This window comes from Oncorhynchus masou, chromosome 32 (genome assembly GCF_036934945.1).
Source record: "Oncorhynchus masou masou isolate Uvic2021 chromosome 32, UVic_Omas_1.1, whole genome shotgun sequence".
Lineage (NCBI taxonomy): Eukaryota > Metazoa > Chordata > Actinopteri > Salmoniformes > Salmonidae > Oncorhynchus > Oncorhynchus masou.
The window spans coordinates 13,858,705-13,879,031 of NC_088243.1; the positions used below are offsets into that span (position 1 = coordinate 13,858,705).

The following is a 20,327-nucleotide window of genomic DNA, read 5'->3' on the forward strand; positions in this document are numbered from 1 at the left end:
AGGTGCACCTGTGTACTGACCATGCTGTTTAATCAGCTTCTTAATCCATCCACCAGACATGTGTGGCATATCATCTTGGCAAAGGAGAAATGCAAAACTTTTTGTGCATATGAAACATTAATTTATCTCAGCTCATGAAACATGGGACCAACACCTTACGTGTTGCATTTATATTTTTGTGGATATCAAAGTGGATATCAATATTTGCTCAAAGGCATTTTCAACGTAATTTCTCCCAAAATACATTTTACTGACATAAAAAGATGCCACCATGTCAAACAAACACATTATCTGTTGGCATTTATAAAATTGGGCCAGCATATCCTGTTTCCATCAGTCAGATCGTGACTTTTTTCCCATCCATGCATTAGGTAATTCATCTGCATGAAATGCTTGTTACACACACACACACACACACCCTGAAATTTGAGGAGGTGAAGGCACTAGGATGAATCCTCTGAGGGGTGAGGCCAGGACGGGTAACATCAGCTAATCAGTGTGAGGCTGAGAAGGAGAGAGCATTCGCCAGGCGGTCTACTTATAAACCAACTTCAGTGAGAGAACATCCTAAACCCTGACCTACTTCAGAACTTTAAGACTGTTTTCTCTCCTGAAAGCTTGGCACCGAGAAAAGATAAGAAGAAAAAAAACTACCCAGCAACTTAACAGCCAGCCCACACAGGTGTTTATGTTGTCTCCCACAGTGGATTACATCAACACACACACACACACACACACACACAAATATCTTGATTTCAACTGATTCATGCGCATTTCAGATGTAATTTGAAATATATCACATGCAGTCCATCGCATCATAATATATTAGCAGTAGACATATAAATATAATTAATAGAACATATAGCCACAAATTGTCGAGCAGCTTTGCACCTTCTAGTCATTCTATTTCTATGAAAGTAGTCTGGGGACAGACAGTCTGTCAGCCACCGAGCTGAACAGCATCCTGTTCACTCGCTTGCACACACAGACACCCTGAAGTAGCATCCTGTTAGTGTTTATCTCTTGAGAGGGAGAGGGGGGATGAGGACAACTCCAACCCCCTCCAGCCAGCTGGCTGTCTTCTCCTGGATCTGTCGCCGCTTTGCCTGCCTCATCTGGCCCAGTTCCCCCAGCAGGAAGTCCTCTCTCTGCTGCAGCTTGACGATCAGTGAGGAGGCCTGAACTTGGACCATCACCGTGCCTGTCCCAGACACCTTGCCTGGCAGCACTGCCCCATCACAGGCTTGTGGGAGCACAGACCCTGGCCTACAAGGCTGGTGATGGTTGGGAAGTAGCTGTGGCCCCTGGAGACTTGGCCTGTAACTACAGCAACCAGATGTAGGAGTTGAAGTACAGGACTCAGCCAAGCCATGCAGCCTGAGAGCCACTCTCCTCTCAATCTCCTCCAACTCCTCAGCGTCTTGAAGAACACTCTGCGCTTTTCTGTTCTGTCGGGACAGAAGAAGAAAGGAGGCATTGACAAACAGTTCAGTGCAATGAATTGCAGGATAACTCTGCCTCTTTCAGTATATCATCTGAGACAATTACTTCCTACTAAAATGTTTTTATGTCTAAAACAAAATGACTGCTAGGCCCCAGCAGCATTTCATTTACACTGATGACTCTCATGGGGGAGGAGTGTGTGTGTGCTTGTGCATACGGCATTAGTGCATTCATGCACGATAATGGGTGAGAATTTGGCAGACATTTTGATATTGCACCAGACACTTCCCACATTAGTGTAGAGAGAGAGAGCGAGAACGAGAGAGAAAAAGAGAAAGAGATTGAGAGGGAGGGAACGAGAGAGGATAATTAATGTAGCCTATATTATTAGGTGACCTAGATGTGCTGATTGTGAGGTTGGTAATAATTCCCAGCTGTATCAGTGTAATGATATGAATAAAATTGGAAGCTATGCAAGCCTAGAGTCTGGAGAGAAGCAATAAGCAAATAGGCTATATAGCATAATGAAATGTAATGCTGTACACAAAAGCACAGATTTAGGCATTCATAATGCAAATGAAAGAGCTCAATTCACAAGCCACTTCAATTGAGAAAATGATTCCAGAAAATGATTTCCCAAAGAGAGAAAGAGAGTGAAAGAGCGAAAAGGAGAGAGGAACAGGAGCACATATTGCCATCAGACCCACTCCCACTTGAACTGCATAATGCAAGTCCTCCAGAACATTGAAGTTCCCTCTTTTCGCTCTGACAAATTCTCTTTCTCAAAATGTCCTAAAACATTTCCTCTCCTCCTTCAGTCCAATGGCCTGAAAGAACTGACGAGGTGAAAGCCAATCTAATGATGAGCTTCCACCTGTCCGGTCTTTTCCAATCATTGAAGACAGTAGAGGACGAGAGGACGGAATTTCATACAATTTATAAAGAGCCAAACGTTGATTCCTTGCCAGTTGGTACTCACCTGCTGTGTAAGGGTGTGCATTACCTGTCTTGTGTATGTGTCCTTCAGCCCTGTGTGCAGCCTCAGCAGCATGTTGTCCAGTTGTTCCAGACCTTCCTTGTCCTTGTAACCGTAGGGAGAGCACCTATTGACAACTTGGTGTACAGGTGACATGTTCTCTACAGTGTCCTCCTCTCTCAGGTCTGAGAGCTGGCTGTCCACAACACTATCCTACAGAGAGAGGGAGGGGGGAGAGAGGGAGGAAGGAGCGAGGAGAGAAGGAAATAGAGGGTTGAGAAAGTGAGAGAAAGAGAACCACTGTTCATAAATGCATGATCCTGGGAAATTAATATCAAACCTCAAAAGTTTTGTTATTAAATTAAAGATGCAATATGTAACTTTTGGGGTAACCCAACCAAATTCACATAGAAATATGAGTAATAGATCTGTCATTCTCATTGAAAGCAAGTCTGAAAAGCAGTAGATCTGTTCTATGTGCATTATTTCTATGATTCCTGTTCTTAAGTTTAGTTTTTGAGTCTTTAACTTTGGGTATTGTACACCAGCTTCAAACAGCTGAAAATACAATATTTTTTGTTAGGGAAAATATATTTCACAGCGGTTTAGATGGTACAATGATTCTCTACACTACACTTGCTTGTTTTGTTATATTTTAGCAACCAGGAAATGGCATGTAATAATAACAAAATTATTTGATTTTCTCTGAGCTCCTCCCTTCTATCTCTCCTTTCACTCTCTGCTCCTGAGTGGCGCGGCGGTCTAAGGCACTGCATCTCAGTGCTAGAGGCGTCACTACAGACCCTGGTTTGATTCCAGGCGTTATCACAACCGGCCGTGATTGGGAGACCCATAGGGCGGCACACAATTGGCCCAGCGTTGTCCGGGTTAGGGTTTGGCCGGTGTAGGCCGTCATTGTAAATAAGAATTTGTTCTTAACAGACTTGCCAAGATAAATGAGGGTAAAAAAAACAACATTAAAAGGAGCTTTTGTCAAGATCGGACTTCCTGTGTAATTGCAGCTCTCGTCCAATATTGATCCATGTGGGTCTAGTTCTAATTAACTGCCCAACAGCAGCCTCCCTCCTAGGAGAGAGGTCAGATAGAGTCCAGGCACATACATACTATAGGCATTGTCGCAAATTGTACCCTATGTGGCCTTGGTCAAAAGTAGTATGCTATATAGGGTTTCATTTGGGACGCAGGCCATGACTGTGGATAAACTCCATACAGGCTTATGGCAGACTCTCTACACTAACCCTCCAACAGACACCGATACATCATAGACCAGGTCCTGGAGCCTCCATACATTCAACACATACGCTGAACAAAATATAAAATGCAACATGTGAAGTGTTGGTCCCACGTTTCATGAGCTGAAATAAAAGATTATCCATATACACAAAATGCTTATTTTGCAAAAAATGTGTGCACAAATTTGTTTACATCCCTGTTAGTGGCATTTTGACTTTGCCAAGATAATCCATCCACTTGACAGGTGTGGCATATCAAGAAGCTGATTGAACAGCATGATCATTACACAGGTGCACCTTGTGCTGGGGAACCGCAGACCACGTGTAACCACGCCAGCCAAGGACTTCCACACCCGGCTTCTTCACCTGCGGGATCTTCCGAGACCAGCCACCCGGACAGCTGATGAAACTGGATTTTCACAACCGAAGAATTTCTGCACCAATTGTCAGAAACAATCTCAGGGAAGCTCATCTGCATGTTCGTCCTTACCAGGGTCTTGACCTGACTGCAGTTCGGCGTCGTAACCGACTTCAGTGGACAAATGGTCACCTTCAATGGCCACTGGCACGAGGGATAAGTGTGCTTTTCACAGATGCATCCCGGTCTCAACTTTACCGGGCAGATGACATTGTGTGGGCGAGCGGTTTACTGATGTCAACATTGTGAACAGAGTGTCCCACGGTGGCAGTGGGGTTATGGTATGGGCAGGCATAAGCTATGGAAAACAAACACTAATGCACGGCCCTGTCACAAGGATCTGTAGACATTTTCTGGAAGCTGATAATGTCCCTGTTCTTCCACGGCCTGCACACTCACCTGAATTGTCACCCATGAGCCTGTTTGGGATGCGCTGGATTGACGTGTACGACAGCGTGTTCCAGTTCCTGCCAACATCCAGCAACTTCGTACAATCATTGAAGAGGAGTGGGACAACGTTCCACAGGCCACAATCAATAGCCTGATCAACTACGCAAATGAGATGTGTCGCCCTGCATGAGGCAAACGGTGGTCACACCAGATACTGACTGGTTTTCTGACCCACGCCATACCTTTAAAAAAAATAAAGTATCTGAGACAAACAGATGCATATCTGTATTCCCAGTTGGGCTGTCCCTGACCAAAAAAGATCTTAAGTCGACCAGGATTCATCTGTTCTTTCGACCAATTGATTGGTTGAAATGTTAAAATTCGTTAGGATGTGTCTATATACAGAACCAATGTTTGAATCAAATCTACTATATGCACTGAGCTTGTCTGATGCTTTAAACCACACTGTTTGATTCAATCATTAAAAGAGACAAATGACTAGAGAGAGTCAGACCACAAATCGATTTGATTGTGCTGCCTGGCTCAGACTTTCTGCGTTGTGTTAAAAATAAAAACACAGTGGGTGACTGTGTGCCGGGCTCCCATTGCCTCTCTGTCCTCCCTGCTGCAACATCCACCACAGAACATCAGTGTGTGTAGCGCTGTCCCTGTTGCTTGAGCTGCAACATAATTCAAGCCATTTCTGACTGAAAAGTTGTTACCGAAATCCCTAATTTGTTTAGGAAAAACATTCCCTATTCCCTGAACCTTTGCTCTCTTCACATAAAACATGTGAGCATCGCATGCATGTGACCAATAGGGCATGAGCTATAGCCTATTATAATCACATCAATAAATTGGTTATAACTAACTTCGAACATAGTAATGTCGACAGCAAAATGGATGTGGAGGATGTGAAAAATACATTGGAAATGGGTGAATGTTTACTGGTTGCTCAGAAGGGAAAGGGGAAGTCAGATGTGTGGAAGACATGTGACTTAGTTGTAGAAACTACTGGAGATTCAGATAAAGGAGGGTATAGGAACAAGCACTGCGTGAGTATAATGTGTACCAAACTGTTGCTGTTAGATTACAATATTATTTTTACTGACCATTTGGGACAGTGTGAACACTAAATAAATAAGTGTAACAGAGTCTGTTCTAACACCAAAAATATATATATAAAGTCTTTATCACAGCTCCCTTCGTTATTTAATTTTAAAACTAAAATGCTTGATTGCATTTCACATCATTAATGTCTCATATGCTGTGTGATGGCATGAACGAATTAATGATTGATTGATACAGTAGCCTATATATTGAATTATAGGCCTAAATCAGTTACGGTATTAAGACTAAACACGATTCGCTCTTAGGTCTACGGCTCAATGGTGGTTATACAAGGAAACTATACTAAGACTACTAATGATAATGACATGACTTATTATTATAATGAGGATCATAATACTAACAACAATAATGAGATCAAGGAAAAGGGAAGGTTATTATAATAAATATTTTTTTTTCTACAATTTGGAACAGTGTAAATAGTAAATAAATGAAATAATACCAGAGAGGCTGGTCTCATGAAAGAAAACGGGTAAAGTCTTTATTACAGCAAAGCAAAGATTAAAAACAGACCATCTGTGATATTGTTGCGTGAGGCTTGGTGCTCACAGAATCAGTGGGCTATTAAACACACACTCAAACAGGCAACAGAAGCAGCTTCTGTCTTTTTTCTGTACATGCATATGGATGATTTATAAAGCCAGGCACATTTAGCAGTTAGGTTGTTGATTATAGACCTAATTAAGTTGGGGTTTCCTCTCTCCTCTTAGACAATAAGGCAAGAGCTGTTTTCTCATCTCCTAACTCTGCTGCTGCCTCCGCCACATTGTTCTCAACACCAATATGCTGGTTAACTTTGTTATGATGCACACAGCAACATGGTCTAGGAAAAGTCGCCAATAAAACAGCGTACTGATATGTTTCAGAACCGTGGACAACGACCACTATCCAGCGAGGGAGAATGCACGTTTGTTAGTAAATAATTTGTTGCACCATGGTTCGTACTAATATAACCACATACAATTTCAGTAGCACGTCTTATACTGACGGACTGTGCCACCCCCACGGCTTCCACAATGGATCAGTCCACTCAGACAGGCGCCAATCAGACAGGTGTCAGGTACACCATGATTATTATTTTTTGTTGCCACTGCTCAAGTAAAGAAATCTCAGTCGACCAACAGCCTACAGACCAAACAATCGACCAGTGAACTAAATGGGGTCAGTCGTAATTCCCAGTCATGTGAAATCCATAGATTAGGGCCTAATGATTTTATTTCAATTGACTGATTTCCTTAAATGAACAGTAATTCAGCAAAATATTTGAAATTGTTGCGTTTATATTTTTTGATATTATAACCCAGGTACTACGGGTCCTGTATGCTGATAGGCTGAAACAGCTTTCCAGCCATTTGTATGTCAGATAAAATATACCACTGCTATGATGCAAAAATAATTGTTTATTGTTCAATTTATGTTGGTAAGCAGTTTACAATTCCTCCTATAGGTCTCGAGAAATTCTGAAACGGATCATTAATTCACATTTGATCTACATCAAATCTTAAAAGTTATTCCCAGATGTGTCCCCAAAAAATGTTACCCAATTTTTAAGTGATAAGGCAGTGAACAGCAAGACTAGCGAGTTAATAATTGGGACATATTACATTTCTCACAAAAGGCAACAAAGCTTTATTTTTTTATTTGAAATTAAATGGCTTTGAGGTGGATTAAAGCACTAGTTTAAATAATGTTCACATTAATGTAGTCGACTGGACTTCAATAATCAAAACCCTGGGAGTCCAACTGTGGGTTTCAAACATACTGATAGAAACACCATGAAAGGAAGCGGTTTCTGTTTTACTTTAGGGAAAACACTCAAAGGACTTCTGATAGGTTTATTTCTAATGAAACTGCACTTAATTTTGAACTTCTACAATCATCAAATCCACTTCTCTGTGATCTGCATGCAGAGAGGGAATCAGAGCAGGATGATTATTGCCAAAAACATCTCCTCTCCACGGAGGCTCTCTTAATAACTTAATGTCAATCTGAATCACACTCAGACAGAGATGAGAACTCAGAACGGTAGTGAATCATTCTGTCAGACACTGCAGAGGTAGTTAATGAGAGTGAGAAAGAGGATATGTCTGTAAATGTATGTACCTCTGTCCTTGAGCTGTTCTTGTCTATGTCATTCTGTATTATGTTTTGTGTGGACCCCAGGAAAAGTAGCTGCTGCTTTTGCAACAGCTAATGGGGATCCTAATAAAATACCAAAAGATACAGGTAGTACTAGTGGGAAAGAGCAGGTTAGGAGGCTATTAGTTCCTTCCCTCACGACGCCAGGACAGCGGAGTCAATCACCACCTTCCGGAGACACCTGAAACCCCACCTCTTCAAGGAATACCTAGGATAGGATAAAGTAATCCTTCTCACCCCCCCCCCCTTAAATGATTTAGATGCACTATTGTAAAGTGGCTGTTCCACTGGATGTCAGAAGGTGAATTCACCAATTTGTAAGTCGCTCTGGATAAGAGCGTCTGCTAAATGACTTAAATGTAATGTAAATGTTAATAATTGTGTTTCACTGTCTCTTACTGTCTCCATGTTGGTTTTGTTTAAAAAAAGAAAGAAATGCCATGCGAAACCTAGTCAATTACACTGTAGAGTAGACAGAACATATTTTACATTTCTGGTTAAAAGCAGTGCTGAGGCACTGAAAAGAGAGAGGAAGCACTACCCTTACCATCCAGCACCAGAAGAGTGGCTCCTGTCTCTTCCACTCCAGGTAGGCCTCCAACAGCTGACTGAGGGTCTGTAGACGCTCCACCTCCTGCAACACACAGACAGACAGGGGACATTCTTTTAACCCAGCCTGCCTCAACCACTGTCAAACACACACAGACAGGAGACATTTAGCTCATAATTAATGCTCTCAAAAATCTTCATTGGTTTAACCTGCCTGTCTTGTCTTCCTCAAAACATATGCATGTTTATTTGATTTCATCTACTAGTGAGCTGAGCTCTATGGTCTACTTTAGTTTCTGCCAGGCATGTTTCCCTCTGAGTGTTACTCCATCTCCCCAGGTAGTTACTGCCTCTCCATTGTGTATTTTTGTGTCGCTAATAATATATGACATTTAGGAGATGCTTTTATCCATAGCGACTTATAGTCATGCGTGTATACATTTTAAGTACAGGTGGTCCCGGGAATCAAACCCACTACCCTGGTGTTGCATGTGCTATTCTCTACCAACCAATGTTACACGGTATACCAAAAAACTCTGTACTTTTTCACGACAAAAAAAATGGTTCGATGCTAGAATTTTTGTTACGTTTTTTGTTACGTGATTGAGAGGATCAAGTCTGTCTATCAGTGCAGCCCCTTTATAGTGTGAAGAGCAACGTTCCTGCTCCACTACCTCACCCATTGCTAGAGCTGTCTGGGCTGCATTAGCGCCCCACTCATGATGCACAGAAGTTAACATGATTGAATACTTGAACACTTACAATGCAAGACGATACCGGTAGCTTCCAGCTTTAATTGTAGGGAAACTTTCGTTGCTAGCTTAGGCTAAAGCTGAATTCACTACCCTAGTACTTTGTTATGATCATATGCTGATTACATAATATATGCTGATTTCAAAGCTGATTGTCACCAAAAACGTTTTTAATTCACTTGGTCTCCCTCACCACCAAAAACTCATTCACTTCATCTCCCTCTCCTTCTGTCTGGTTTCCACCAGGTTCCATAGCTAAAGTCAGATTCCATAGGACTTTCTGCCTTGCAAATGACCTCAATCATTTCTTAAAGAGTCTACACACTTTCATAAAATAAGAGATTGCTTCTTCTATGCAAATGTTGTTGATCAGTACAATAAAATATTGAATACTATTGAATACTATGCATTAGCCTGTATTGTGAATAGACCTAGGCTACATCTTGATTTACCCATTTATCTTTTTTTTTTAAATAAACTTGTACCCCTTTTTTGTGGTATCCAATTAGTAGTTACAGTCTTGTCTCATCGATGCAACTCCCATACGGACTCGGGAGAGGCAAAGGTTGAGAGCCATGCGTCCTCCGAAACACGACCCTGCCAAGCCGCACTGCTACTTGACACATTGCTTGCTTAACCCGGAAGCCAGCTGCACCAATGTGTTGGAGGAAACATGGTACAACTGGCGACTGAAGTCAGATCGCAGGCGAAGGGCCCACCGCAAGGAGTTGCTAGAGCGCGACGGGACAAGGAAATCCTGGCCGGCCAAACTCTCCCCTAAGCCGGAAGACACTGGGCCAATTGTGCGCCGCCTCATGGGTTTCTTGGTCACAGCCGGCTGTGACACAGCCTGGGATCGAACGCGGGGCTGTAGTGATGCCTCAAGCACTGCAAAGCAGTGCCTTAGACCTCTGCGCCACTCGGGAGATTTACCCAGTTTATCAATATAGAGATTTATCGTTCAAATAAATGATTACCATTATGTTGTTTTGTATTTAGTCAAATTTTATGTATGATTGTATAATTGATTCAATTAATGCATACATGGCTGTCTCAAAGAAATATGCAATGATAATTGAATGCAAAAGATGCCCAACGACTGAAGAGCGGCAGGTAGCCTAGTGGTTAGAGCGTTGGGTCAGTACTCGAAAGGTTGCTTGATCTAATTCCCGAGCTGACAAGGTAAAAATCTGTCATTTTGCCCCTGAACAAGGCAGTTAATCCATTGTTCCTAGGCCATCATTGTAATTAAGAATTTGTTCTTAAATAAAAAGAGAGCAGTAGCTGAGTCTGTCTGGATCAATTGCCATTCTGTGACTTTGGCTAATCCACCTTTTTTTTGTGGTATCGAGTATCGTGATACTAAACCTGGTATCGAAATCAAAAATCTGGTATTGTAACAACATTACTACCAACTGAGCTAGAGGACACCAGAGCTCCTTCACTGCCTCCCTGGCTGGCATTGGTACAAAGCACCGTTTCGGTCAAAGGCTAAGTAAAGGTACAGGATGATCCTCCCTGTGGAGCTTTCCAGCTATTAAAGAAACAAAGTAGTAGAGATCTCTCTCTCTCTCCCCCTCTCTGGCTTTGCACATCACTCACATCTCTCCCAGGAGGGCTGCACCAGGGCCTTCACTACTTATAGTGTCAAAGCACACTCTGGGAGGCACAGGCTCTTTGGCCGTGTCTAGATTTTTCTTTCCCTCCCTTTTCAGAAAACAAGCACTAAAAAATAAATCTTCCTCCTTGTCTCTCCCTTTCTCTCCTCGTGCCCTTCCTTAGTACTGACTCCCACTGCAACAAACTGTGCCCTAAGAAACACCTGTTACATGGTGAAGATGTATCCCTTAAACCCTACTGCTTAAAAGATCTCTCACTTTAAGGAAAAGGCTTCTGTTCCTCAACCAACAGATTTCTAAAGCGTGGAGAGATAAAGTGGAGGAAGGATATCCTTTTACCCACCAGCAATGTTCGCAAGAACTCTTTACAAAGAGGAAATAGGTATACTATGCCTCTCCTTCCTCATCTGTGGTTTGTGATCTGTGGTTTGCCTGTGTCTGGTGATGGTAGCTGTGTTGAACATGATGGGGACAGGGCAGGAGGAAGTCACCTTTTTCAGGGCAGTTGAGCACATGCTGTGATGGTCATCAGAAGAGGGCTGGGAGGTGGACGTGGAGGGCATTGTGCTGGAGGAAAGGACCTAAGAAAATATGAGTCAGAGGCTATGGTGGTTATCCATTTTACCAGAACACACAGATTGAGAGACATTGGAACAAACCAGTATGATGATAATGATGTTCACACTCCATTGGTTGCATTATTGTAAAGTGTCTTTTGGGTTTTTAGAAAAGTGTTTTAAAAATTAGAAGTTTTATTACGGTCCAGGTTGAATGACTTGCCTGGTGAAGGAGTCTAGCTCTTTCCTCTTGAATGGAGAGCAACCTCCGCCACTGGAACCTGAGTTTCCCATACTGCCATTGGAGTCTCCTGAGGAGCCCGTCTTCCTTCAGGCCTCCTTGGCCATCTACATCCCCAAGGGAGCCTCCCTCTCTGGGGCTAATCAGTGAGATCTGAGATAAATCAAATGTGATTTGTCACATGTGCCGAATACAACAGGTGTAGACCTTACAGTGAAATGCTTAATTACAAGCCCTTAACCAACAACGCAGTTAAGAAAAACAAGTGTTAACCTCTTGAAGCTAGGGGGCACTATTATTATTTTTGGAAAAATAACGTTCCCAAAGTAAAACGGCCTATTTCTCAGGACCAGTTGCTAGAATATGCATATAATTGACAGCTTAGGATAGAAAACTCTAAAGTTTCCAAAACTGTAAAAAATATTGTCTGAGTATAACAAAACTGATATTGCAGGCGAACGCCTGAGAAAATTCCAATCAGGAAGTGACTCTTATTTTGAAAGCTCTGTGTTCCTATGCATCCCTATTGACCATTGAAAGGGATATCAACCAGATTCCTTTTTCTATGGCTTCCCTAAGGTGTCTACAGCCTTAAGACATCGTTTCAGGCCTTTATTTTGAAGAATGAGTGTGAACGACCACATTACCTAAGTGGTCAGGTGGGGGCTTTCAGAGTGATTTTTGCGCAAAAGAGAGAGGCGGCCATTGTTCCTCCCGGTCCTAGTGAAAAGCCAACTGTCCCGGTTGATATATTATCGAATAGATATTTGAAAAACACCTTGAGGATTGATTATAAAAAACGCTTGACATGTTTCTGTCGACATTATGGATATAATTAGGAATTTTTGTCTGCGTTGTCGTGACCGTTATTTCAGGTGGATTCCTGGGCATAACACACCAAACTAACGGAGATATTTGGATATAAAAAATATCTTTATGGAACAAAAGGAACATTTGCTGTCTAACTGGGAGTCTCGTGAGTGAAAACATCCGAAGATCATCAAAGCTAAACGGTTCATTTGATTGGTTTTCTGATTTTCGTGACCAAGCTTCCTGATGCTAAGTGTACATAATGCTATGCTATCGCAAACGCTTGTATTGCTTTTGCTGTAAAGCAAATTTTCAAAATCTGAGACGACAGGGTGATTAACAAAAGGCTATGCTGTGTTTTGCTATATTTCATGAATATGAAAGACTTACAGAAAACGTTTGGCCTCTGTCATTGCCAACAAAGGGTATATAACAAAGTATTGAGAAACTTTTGTAGGTGACCAAATACTTCTTTTCCACCATAATTTGCAAATAAATTCATTAAAAATCCTACAATGTGATTTTCGGGATTTTTTTTCTCATTTTGTCTGTCATAGTTGAAGTGTACCTATGATGAAAATTACAGGCCTCTCATCTTTTTAAGTGGGAGAACTTGCACAATTGGTGGCTGACTAAATACTTTTTTGCCCCACTGTATATGGACATAAATGATGAACTTTATCAAACAAATCAAACATTTATTGTGGAACTGGATTGTGATGAAGAGCATCAAAGGTAAGTTAATATTTATAATGCTATTTCCGACTTCTGTGGACTCCATAACATGGCAGATATTTATTTGGCTGGTTTGGGCTCTGAGCGCCGTACTCAGATTATGGCATGGTATGCTTTTTCCGTTAAAAAAAATGTGAAATCTGACACAGCGGTTGCATTAAGGAGAAGTTCATCTAAAGTTCCATGTATAATAGTAGTATCTATTATCAATGTTTATCATGAATAGTTCTGTAAATTGATGTGGCTCTCTGCAAAATCACGGCATGTTTTGGAACTACTGAACATAACACGCAAATGTAAAATTAGATTTTTGGATATAAATATGCACTACATCGAGAAGAAAAAGCATACATGTATTGTGTTGTGCCATTAAACCCCTACAACTCATCCAGAACGCCGCAGCCCGTCTGGTGTTCAACCTTCCCAAGTTCTCTCACGTCACCCCGCTCCTCCGCTCTCTCCACTGGCTTCCAGTTGAAGCTCGCATCCGCTACAAGACCATGGTGCTTGCCTACGGAGCTGTGAGGGGAACGGCACCGCAGTACCTCCAGGCTCTGATCAGGCCCTACACCCAAACGAGGGCACTGCGTTCATCCACCTCTGGCCTGCTCGCCTCCCTACCACTGAGGAAGTACAGTTCCCGCTCAGCCCAGTCAAAACTGTTCGCTGCTCTGGCCCCCCAATGGTGGAACAAACTCCCTCACGACGCCAGGACAGCGGAGTCAATCACCACCTTCCGGAGACACCTGAAACCCCACCTCTTTAAGGAATACCTAGGATAGGATAAAGTAATCCTTCTCACCCCCCCCCTTAAATGATTTAGATGCACTATTGTAAAGTGGCTGTTCCACTGGATGTCATAAGGTGAATTCACCAATTTGTAAGTCGCTCTGGATAAGAGCGTCTGCCAAATGACTTAAATGTGTAACATGAAGTCCTATGAGTGGCATCTGATGAAGATCATCAAAGGTAAGTGATGAATTTTATCTATATTTCTGCTTTTTGTGACTCCTCTCTTTGGCTGGAAAAATGGCTGTTTTTCTGTGACTTGGTGGTGACCTAACAATCGTTTGTGGAGCTTTCGCTGTAAAGCCTTTTTGAAATCTGACACTGTGGCTGGATTAACGAGAATGTTATCTTTAAAATGGTGCCTAATACTTGCATGTTTGAGAAATTTGATTTATGAGATTTCTGTTTGAATTTGGCGCCCTGCAATTTCACTGGCTGTGTTCCCAGACAGGTTAAAGAGCAACCATAAAATAACAGTAGTGAGGCTATATATAGGGGGTACTGGTACAGAGTCAATGTGAGTGGGCACCGGTTAGTTGAGAGAATTATGTACATGTAGGTAGAGGTAAAATGACAACGCAAATAGTCCGGGTAACCACCAGCTGTTCAGGAGTCTTACGGCTTGGGGGTAGAAGCTGTTAAGAAGCCTCTTGGACCTAGACTTGGTGCTCCGGTACCGCTTGCCGTGCAGTAGCAGAGAGAACAATCTATGACTAGGGTGGCTAGTCATTGACAATTTTTTGGGCATTCCTCTGACACCGCCTGGTATAGAGGTCCTGAATGGCAGGATGCTTGACCCCAGTGAAGTACTGGGCCGTGCGCACTACCCTCTGTAGTGCCTTGCGGTTGGAGGCCAAGCAGTTGCCATACCAGGTGGTGCTGCAACCAGTCAGGACTCTCTCGATGGTTCAGCTGTAGAACTTTTTTAGGATCTGAGGACCCATGCCAAATCTTTTCAGTCTCCTGAGGGGGAATAGGTGTTGTCGTGCCCTCTTCACGACTGTCTTGGTGTGTTTGGACCATAATTGTTAGTTGGTGATGTGGACACCAAAGAACTTGAAACTCTCGACCCGCTTCACTACAGCCCCGTAGATGTGAAAGGGGGTCTGTTCGGCCTGCCTTTTCCTGACGTCCACGATCAGCTTCTTTGTCTTGATCACGTTGAGGGAGAGGTTGTCATTGTGGCACCACACAGCCAGGTATCTGACCTCCTCCCTATAGGCTGTCTCATCGTTGTTGGTGATCAGGCTTACCACTGTTGTGTCGTCAGCAAACTTAATGATGGTGTTGGAGTCATGCTTGGCCATGCAGTCATGGGTGAACAGGGAGTACAGGAGGGGACTGAGCACGCACCCCTGAGGGGCCCCCATGTTGAGGATCAGCGTGGCAGATGTGTTGTTGCCTACCCTTACCATGTGATCGAATTGCAGAAGTGTTTAGTCCCAGGGTCCTTAGATTAGTGATGAGCTTTGAGGGCAGGAGTGCCTTTACCTCACCCTCTGACAATCACGACCAAAGGCTTGAGTCTAGAGAGTAAAGGTTTGTCTGGAGGGCACTCCACAAGATAGATCCATCTCAACATCTCCAAAGTGTAGGGATCATAGGGTAATTACAAGGCATCTTTTTTCTCTTTAAATATTCATGGAATTTTGAATGATTTTCAGATTAGGGTGATTGGTGGGTTTTAAGTGTTTAAGACCAGAACGTAAGAGACTAAGTCTAATTTATTTATGAGAAATGTTTTTTGTTCTCTCATCTCCTTCCACTTACAGACATGGATTTCTAGTTCTATTGAGTCAGAAGCTTATCAGCAGAGCAACACTGCCACCTGCTAGACAAATATGGCACTGCCACTTCAAATCAGTGTAAAAACTAAAATATTTAACTTTTGTTAATACGGGTGGATTTTATTCATACACAAAACATATTTTGCTGTAAGACTTGAAAAAGAATGTCACCGTGGGTGGGAGTGAGAGGATATCCAGCTCCAGGGATCTTGCTCTCAGCAGGGCCTCCAGCAGGCTCCCTGAAGACAACACCCACCCAAACGCCACCAGCAGCTCTCGGCTCCCAACTTCACTCCTGGGACGGAGCCCGGCAGTCGTCACAACAATCCAGCTGGCACCGTAACCACACTGCCAGAGTGCCTCTCTCACATGGCTGTCTGCAGAGACACAATCACAATGATTCATTGAAGACAAAGAGTATGAAATGGACATAATAGCTACAATGGACACTACTCATACAGCATACACACTCCTCCATAAATAATTACACTTACCCAAGTCTGAAAGTGTTGTGCAAGAACATTCCAGTAGCAGTGTTTTCAGAAGAACATTATGAAGGAGCTTCCAGAACTCCACCACCTGAAATACACATTCCAAGGTAAGCAACCACCTGATGACTAAAGGAGATAAACAAATATCCCTCCTGTCATATGATAGAGCTCTGGTCCAAGGACATGTGTCTACCAGCGCACTGAGTGCAGCCCCTTGATAGTGTGAAGAGCAAAGTACCTGCTCCACTTAAGAGAGGTGTGGACTCGAGTCACATGACTTGGACTCGAGTCAGACTCAAATATGATGACTTGCAACTCGACTTTAACACCAATGACTCGTGACTTGGACTTGAGCCTTATGACTCGACCTGACTTGATACCCTCCACAAGCCCAAATATTAAAAATGATGCTATTAAAAAAATTTAAAAAAAATCTAATTGTGTCAGCTGAGAAAAAGTTGTGCGTGGCAGTCCAGAGGAACGTCAGCGGGTGAATTCAGGTGGAGCCCTTGGGAAGATGATACCCCAAATTATTATTTTCGGATATAAAGACGACGCTGTGTCAACAAAAAAATTGATTGCAACTTGCAAAAAGTGTGGGAAGAAATTAGACAAAATTTCCAATTTTGTTTGACATTTGAAGCTGCACAAAGAACGGTAAGTTGTGTATAGATGACAGCTATATATTTTATTACTTTACTGGTGCATCATGTAGGCTAACGTAATGTTAAATCAATGAGCCTCCACACAGTCAGTCAGTGTGGGAACGTGATCATTCCACCCAAGATTGAGCTACAACTGGCTAGGCAGTTGGTAGCCATAAGTTAACATGCTTGAATAATGCAACACGGCATGTAGAAATGGTTAATTACTGTTTGCAAAACAATGTCCATACAGGCTAGAACACTTACAATGCAAGACGATTCCGGTAGCTTCCAGCTTTAATTGTAGGGAAACTTCCCTTGCTAGCTTAGGCTACAGCTGAAATCACGACCCTAGTACTTTATTATGATCACAACATGCTGATTTCAAAGCGGATTTTCAAAAAACACGTTATTAATTCACTTGGTCTCCCTCAAGCAAATGAGTTCGATTATAGGGGCTGCATTTTAATCTATGGAGAGCTCAAAACTTGTTTATTTTGTATAACTGTGAAATGACAGCCTGCACACAGAGAAAACGAAGATGGCACCAGAGAAGATGGCTGACGTTTTACGTGCTCCTAACCGATTCTGTATTTAAGTTTGTTTGTTTGCGCTGTTTGTAACTTATTTCTTTACTTATTTTGTACATTATGTTGCTGCTACCGTCTCTTATGACCAAAAATAACTTCTGGACACCACAAACTGGTAGAAGTTTTTTTTTCCTTTAACGAGTCCGACGTGAACGACATACTGCTTTCCTGGGAACAGGGGGAAAAAAAAGAGGATGGAGGTCGGGCTGCCTTCTGAGAATTCGTAGGCGATTGAATAAACCCCCCCCCCCCGCCTTCCATTCTTCTAGCTAACTTGCAATCATTGGAAAATAAAATCGATTAACTACGAGGAAGATTAAACTACCAACGGTACATTCAAAACTGTAATATCTTATGCTTCACAGAGTCGTGGCTGAATGACAACATTCTTAACACACAGCTGACTGGTTTTACGCTGTATCAGGAGGATTTTGTAGTTGTCTACATACCATCACATACTGATGCTGGCACTAAAACCGCACTCAATGAGCTGTATTCCGCAATAAGCAAACAGAAAAATGCTCATCCAGAGGCGGCGCTCCTAGTGGTTGGGGACTGTAATACAGGGAAACTTAAATATGTTTTACCAAATTTCTATCAGCATGTAAAATGTGCAAACAAAGGGGAAAAAAACTCAAGACCACCTTTACTCTACACACAGAGATGCGTACAAAGCTCTCCCTTGCCCTCCATTAGGCAAACCCTGGGACTAAATACCTCCCTCTGCGGTACTGGAGCGCCAAGTCTAGGTCCAAGAGGCTTCTAAACAGCTTCTACCCCCAAGCCATAAGACTCCTGAACATCTAATCAAATGGATACCCAGACTATTTGCATTGCCTGCCCATTTTACTCCACAGCTACTCTCTGTTATTATCTATGCATAGTCACTTTTATAACTCTACCTACATGTACACTACCGGTCAAAAGTTTTAGAACACCTACTTATTCAAGGGTTTTTCTTTATTTTTACTATTTTCTACATTATAGAATAATCGTGAAGACTTCAAAACTATGAAGAAACACATGGAATCACGTAGTAACCAAAAAAAAGTGTTAAACAAATCAAAAATATTTCAGATTTCAGATTCTTCAAATAGCCACCCTTTGCCTTGATGACAGCTTTGCACACTCTTGGCATTCTCTCAACCAGCTTCATGAGGTAGTCACCTGGAATGCATTTCAATTAACAGTTATTTCCTTCTTAATGCGATTGAGCCAATCAGTTGCGTTGTGATAAGGTAAGGGGGGTATACAGAAGATAGCCCTATTTGGTAAAAGACAAAGTCCATATGTTGGCAAGAACAGCTCAAATAAGCAAAGAGAAATGAGAGTCCATCATTACTTTAAGACATGAAGGTCAGTCAAAACGGAATCGGTCGGACCGCAGAGTGAGGGAAAAGCAGCCAACAAGTGCTCAGCATATGTGGGAACTCCTTCAAGACTGTTGGAAAAACATTTCAGGTGAAGCTGGTTGAGAAAATGCCAAGAGTGTGCTAAGCGGTCTTCTAGGTAAAGGGTGACTACTTGAATAATGTTGATTTGTTTAACACCTTTTTGGTTACTACATGATTGATTCCATGTGTTATTCCATAGTTTTGATGTCTTCACTATTATTATACAATGTAGAGAGTAGTAAAAATAAAGAAACACCTTTGAATGAGTAGGTGTTCTAAACCTTTTGACCGGTAGTGTACATATTACCTCAAATACCTCGACTAACCAGTGCCCACGCACATTGACTGTACCGGTACACCCTGTATATAGTCTCACTATTGTTATTTTACTGCTGCTCTTTAACTACGTGTTACTTTTATTTCTTATTCTTATCCGTATTTTTTAAACTGCATTGTTGGTTAGGGGCTTGTAAGTAAGCATTTCACTGTTAGGTCTACACCTGTTGTATTCGGCGTATGTGACAAATACATTTTGATTTGACAAAAGTGGTCCAGCACTAGGAACATCTGTACTACGACGAGCTTCAAATGTATACTGAATCCAGTCACTATACAGCTCAACAACTCACCACATCCTCTCCTTTGTTAAACTTAGCCCGTCTGAACGTTTCTGCACTTGGTACACACTCCAAACCTAGTGAATATAGAAGTTTACAAAGTGATTCAATCACTTCTTTCGCTTTGACACTCTTTTCACGTTGCATTTTAAACTTTGTGGACAAATCGATTCTTCAACTTGCCCGGTGACGCTAAAAACTTCCGGGTAGTACAGTCGTCATAGGTTCACTTCCGTATTTGGGTACATCTACACGTCTGATTGGGTAGTAAAAGTAATGGAACTGTACGACGTGTTTGTAAATTCACTCTGGAGTGCCAGAGTGCACTCGTAATATTCAGGACGTTGTTAGATTGTCAGTTTATAAATTCAGAGCATTTCGCTCTTGGAGTGTTCAGAGCGCACACTGGACGCTCTGGCCGAGGAGAATGGTTGATCCGAGCGTACTGACCTCAGAATGGCAGTAAAGCACCCAAACTAACTGGCAAGCTATTCCCAGACACAAATGAGAGAACACATCACTGACCATTTTACTCACCCGAGCAGAGCTGGTTAGGCTGTTTCCATGTGATCTAGAGCAGTTGGTGACTGTAACTGTTCTGCTGGCAACAATTTAATAACGTTTTTTTTGTGGTGGGGGGGGTTTATAGACGCCGGTCATATTCAACGGGTTTGAGCGTTTGTAAATTCAACATGTAAAGTGTTGGTACCCTGCTAAAAAATTTTACATGCACAAAAGGCATATTTCTCTCAAATGTTGTGTGCACATTTGTTTACTTCCCTGTTAGTGAGCACTTCTCATTTGCCACGAGAATCCATCCACACATAAAGAAGCTGATTAAGAGCGTCTGCTAAATGACTTAAATGTAAATTAAATAGCATGATCATTACACAGGTGCACCTTGTGCTGGGGACAAAAGGCCACAAAATGTAGTTTCGTCACACAACACAATGCCACAATGTCTCAAGGGTACGTTGAGGGTACGTGGAATTGACATGCTGAATG

The 20,327-nt window shown here is 42.3% G+C and overlaps 1 protein-coding gene across 1 annotated transcript; it reads right to left on the bottom strand.

Annotated features, from left to right (window-relative positions):
• Nucleotides 1-662: 662 nt before the first annotated feature.
• tedc1 (tubulin epsilon and delta complex 1) lies at nt 663-19,522 on the bottom strand. Its single transcript, XM_064953337.1, has 8 exons — nt 19,335-19,522; nt 16,081-16,165; nt 15,758-15,963; nt 11,448-11,618; nt 11,159-11,248; nt 8,295-8,381; nt 2,447-2,632; nt 663-1,448 (listed from the first exon to the last, which is right to left on the bottom strand). Exons 1-8 carry the CDS (start codon nt 19,467-19,469, stop codon nt 1,017-1,019), a joined length of 1,392 nt encoding a protein of 463 aa, XP_064809409.1. The 5' UTR covers nt 19,470-19,522; the 3' UTR covers nt 663-1,016.
• Nucleotides 19,523-20,327: the final 805 nt, after the last annotated feature.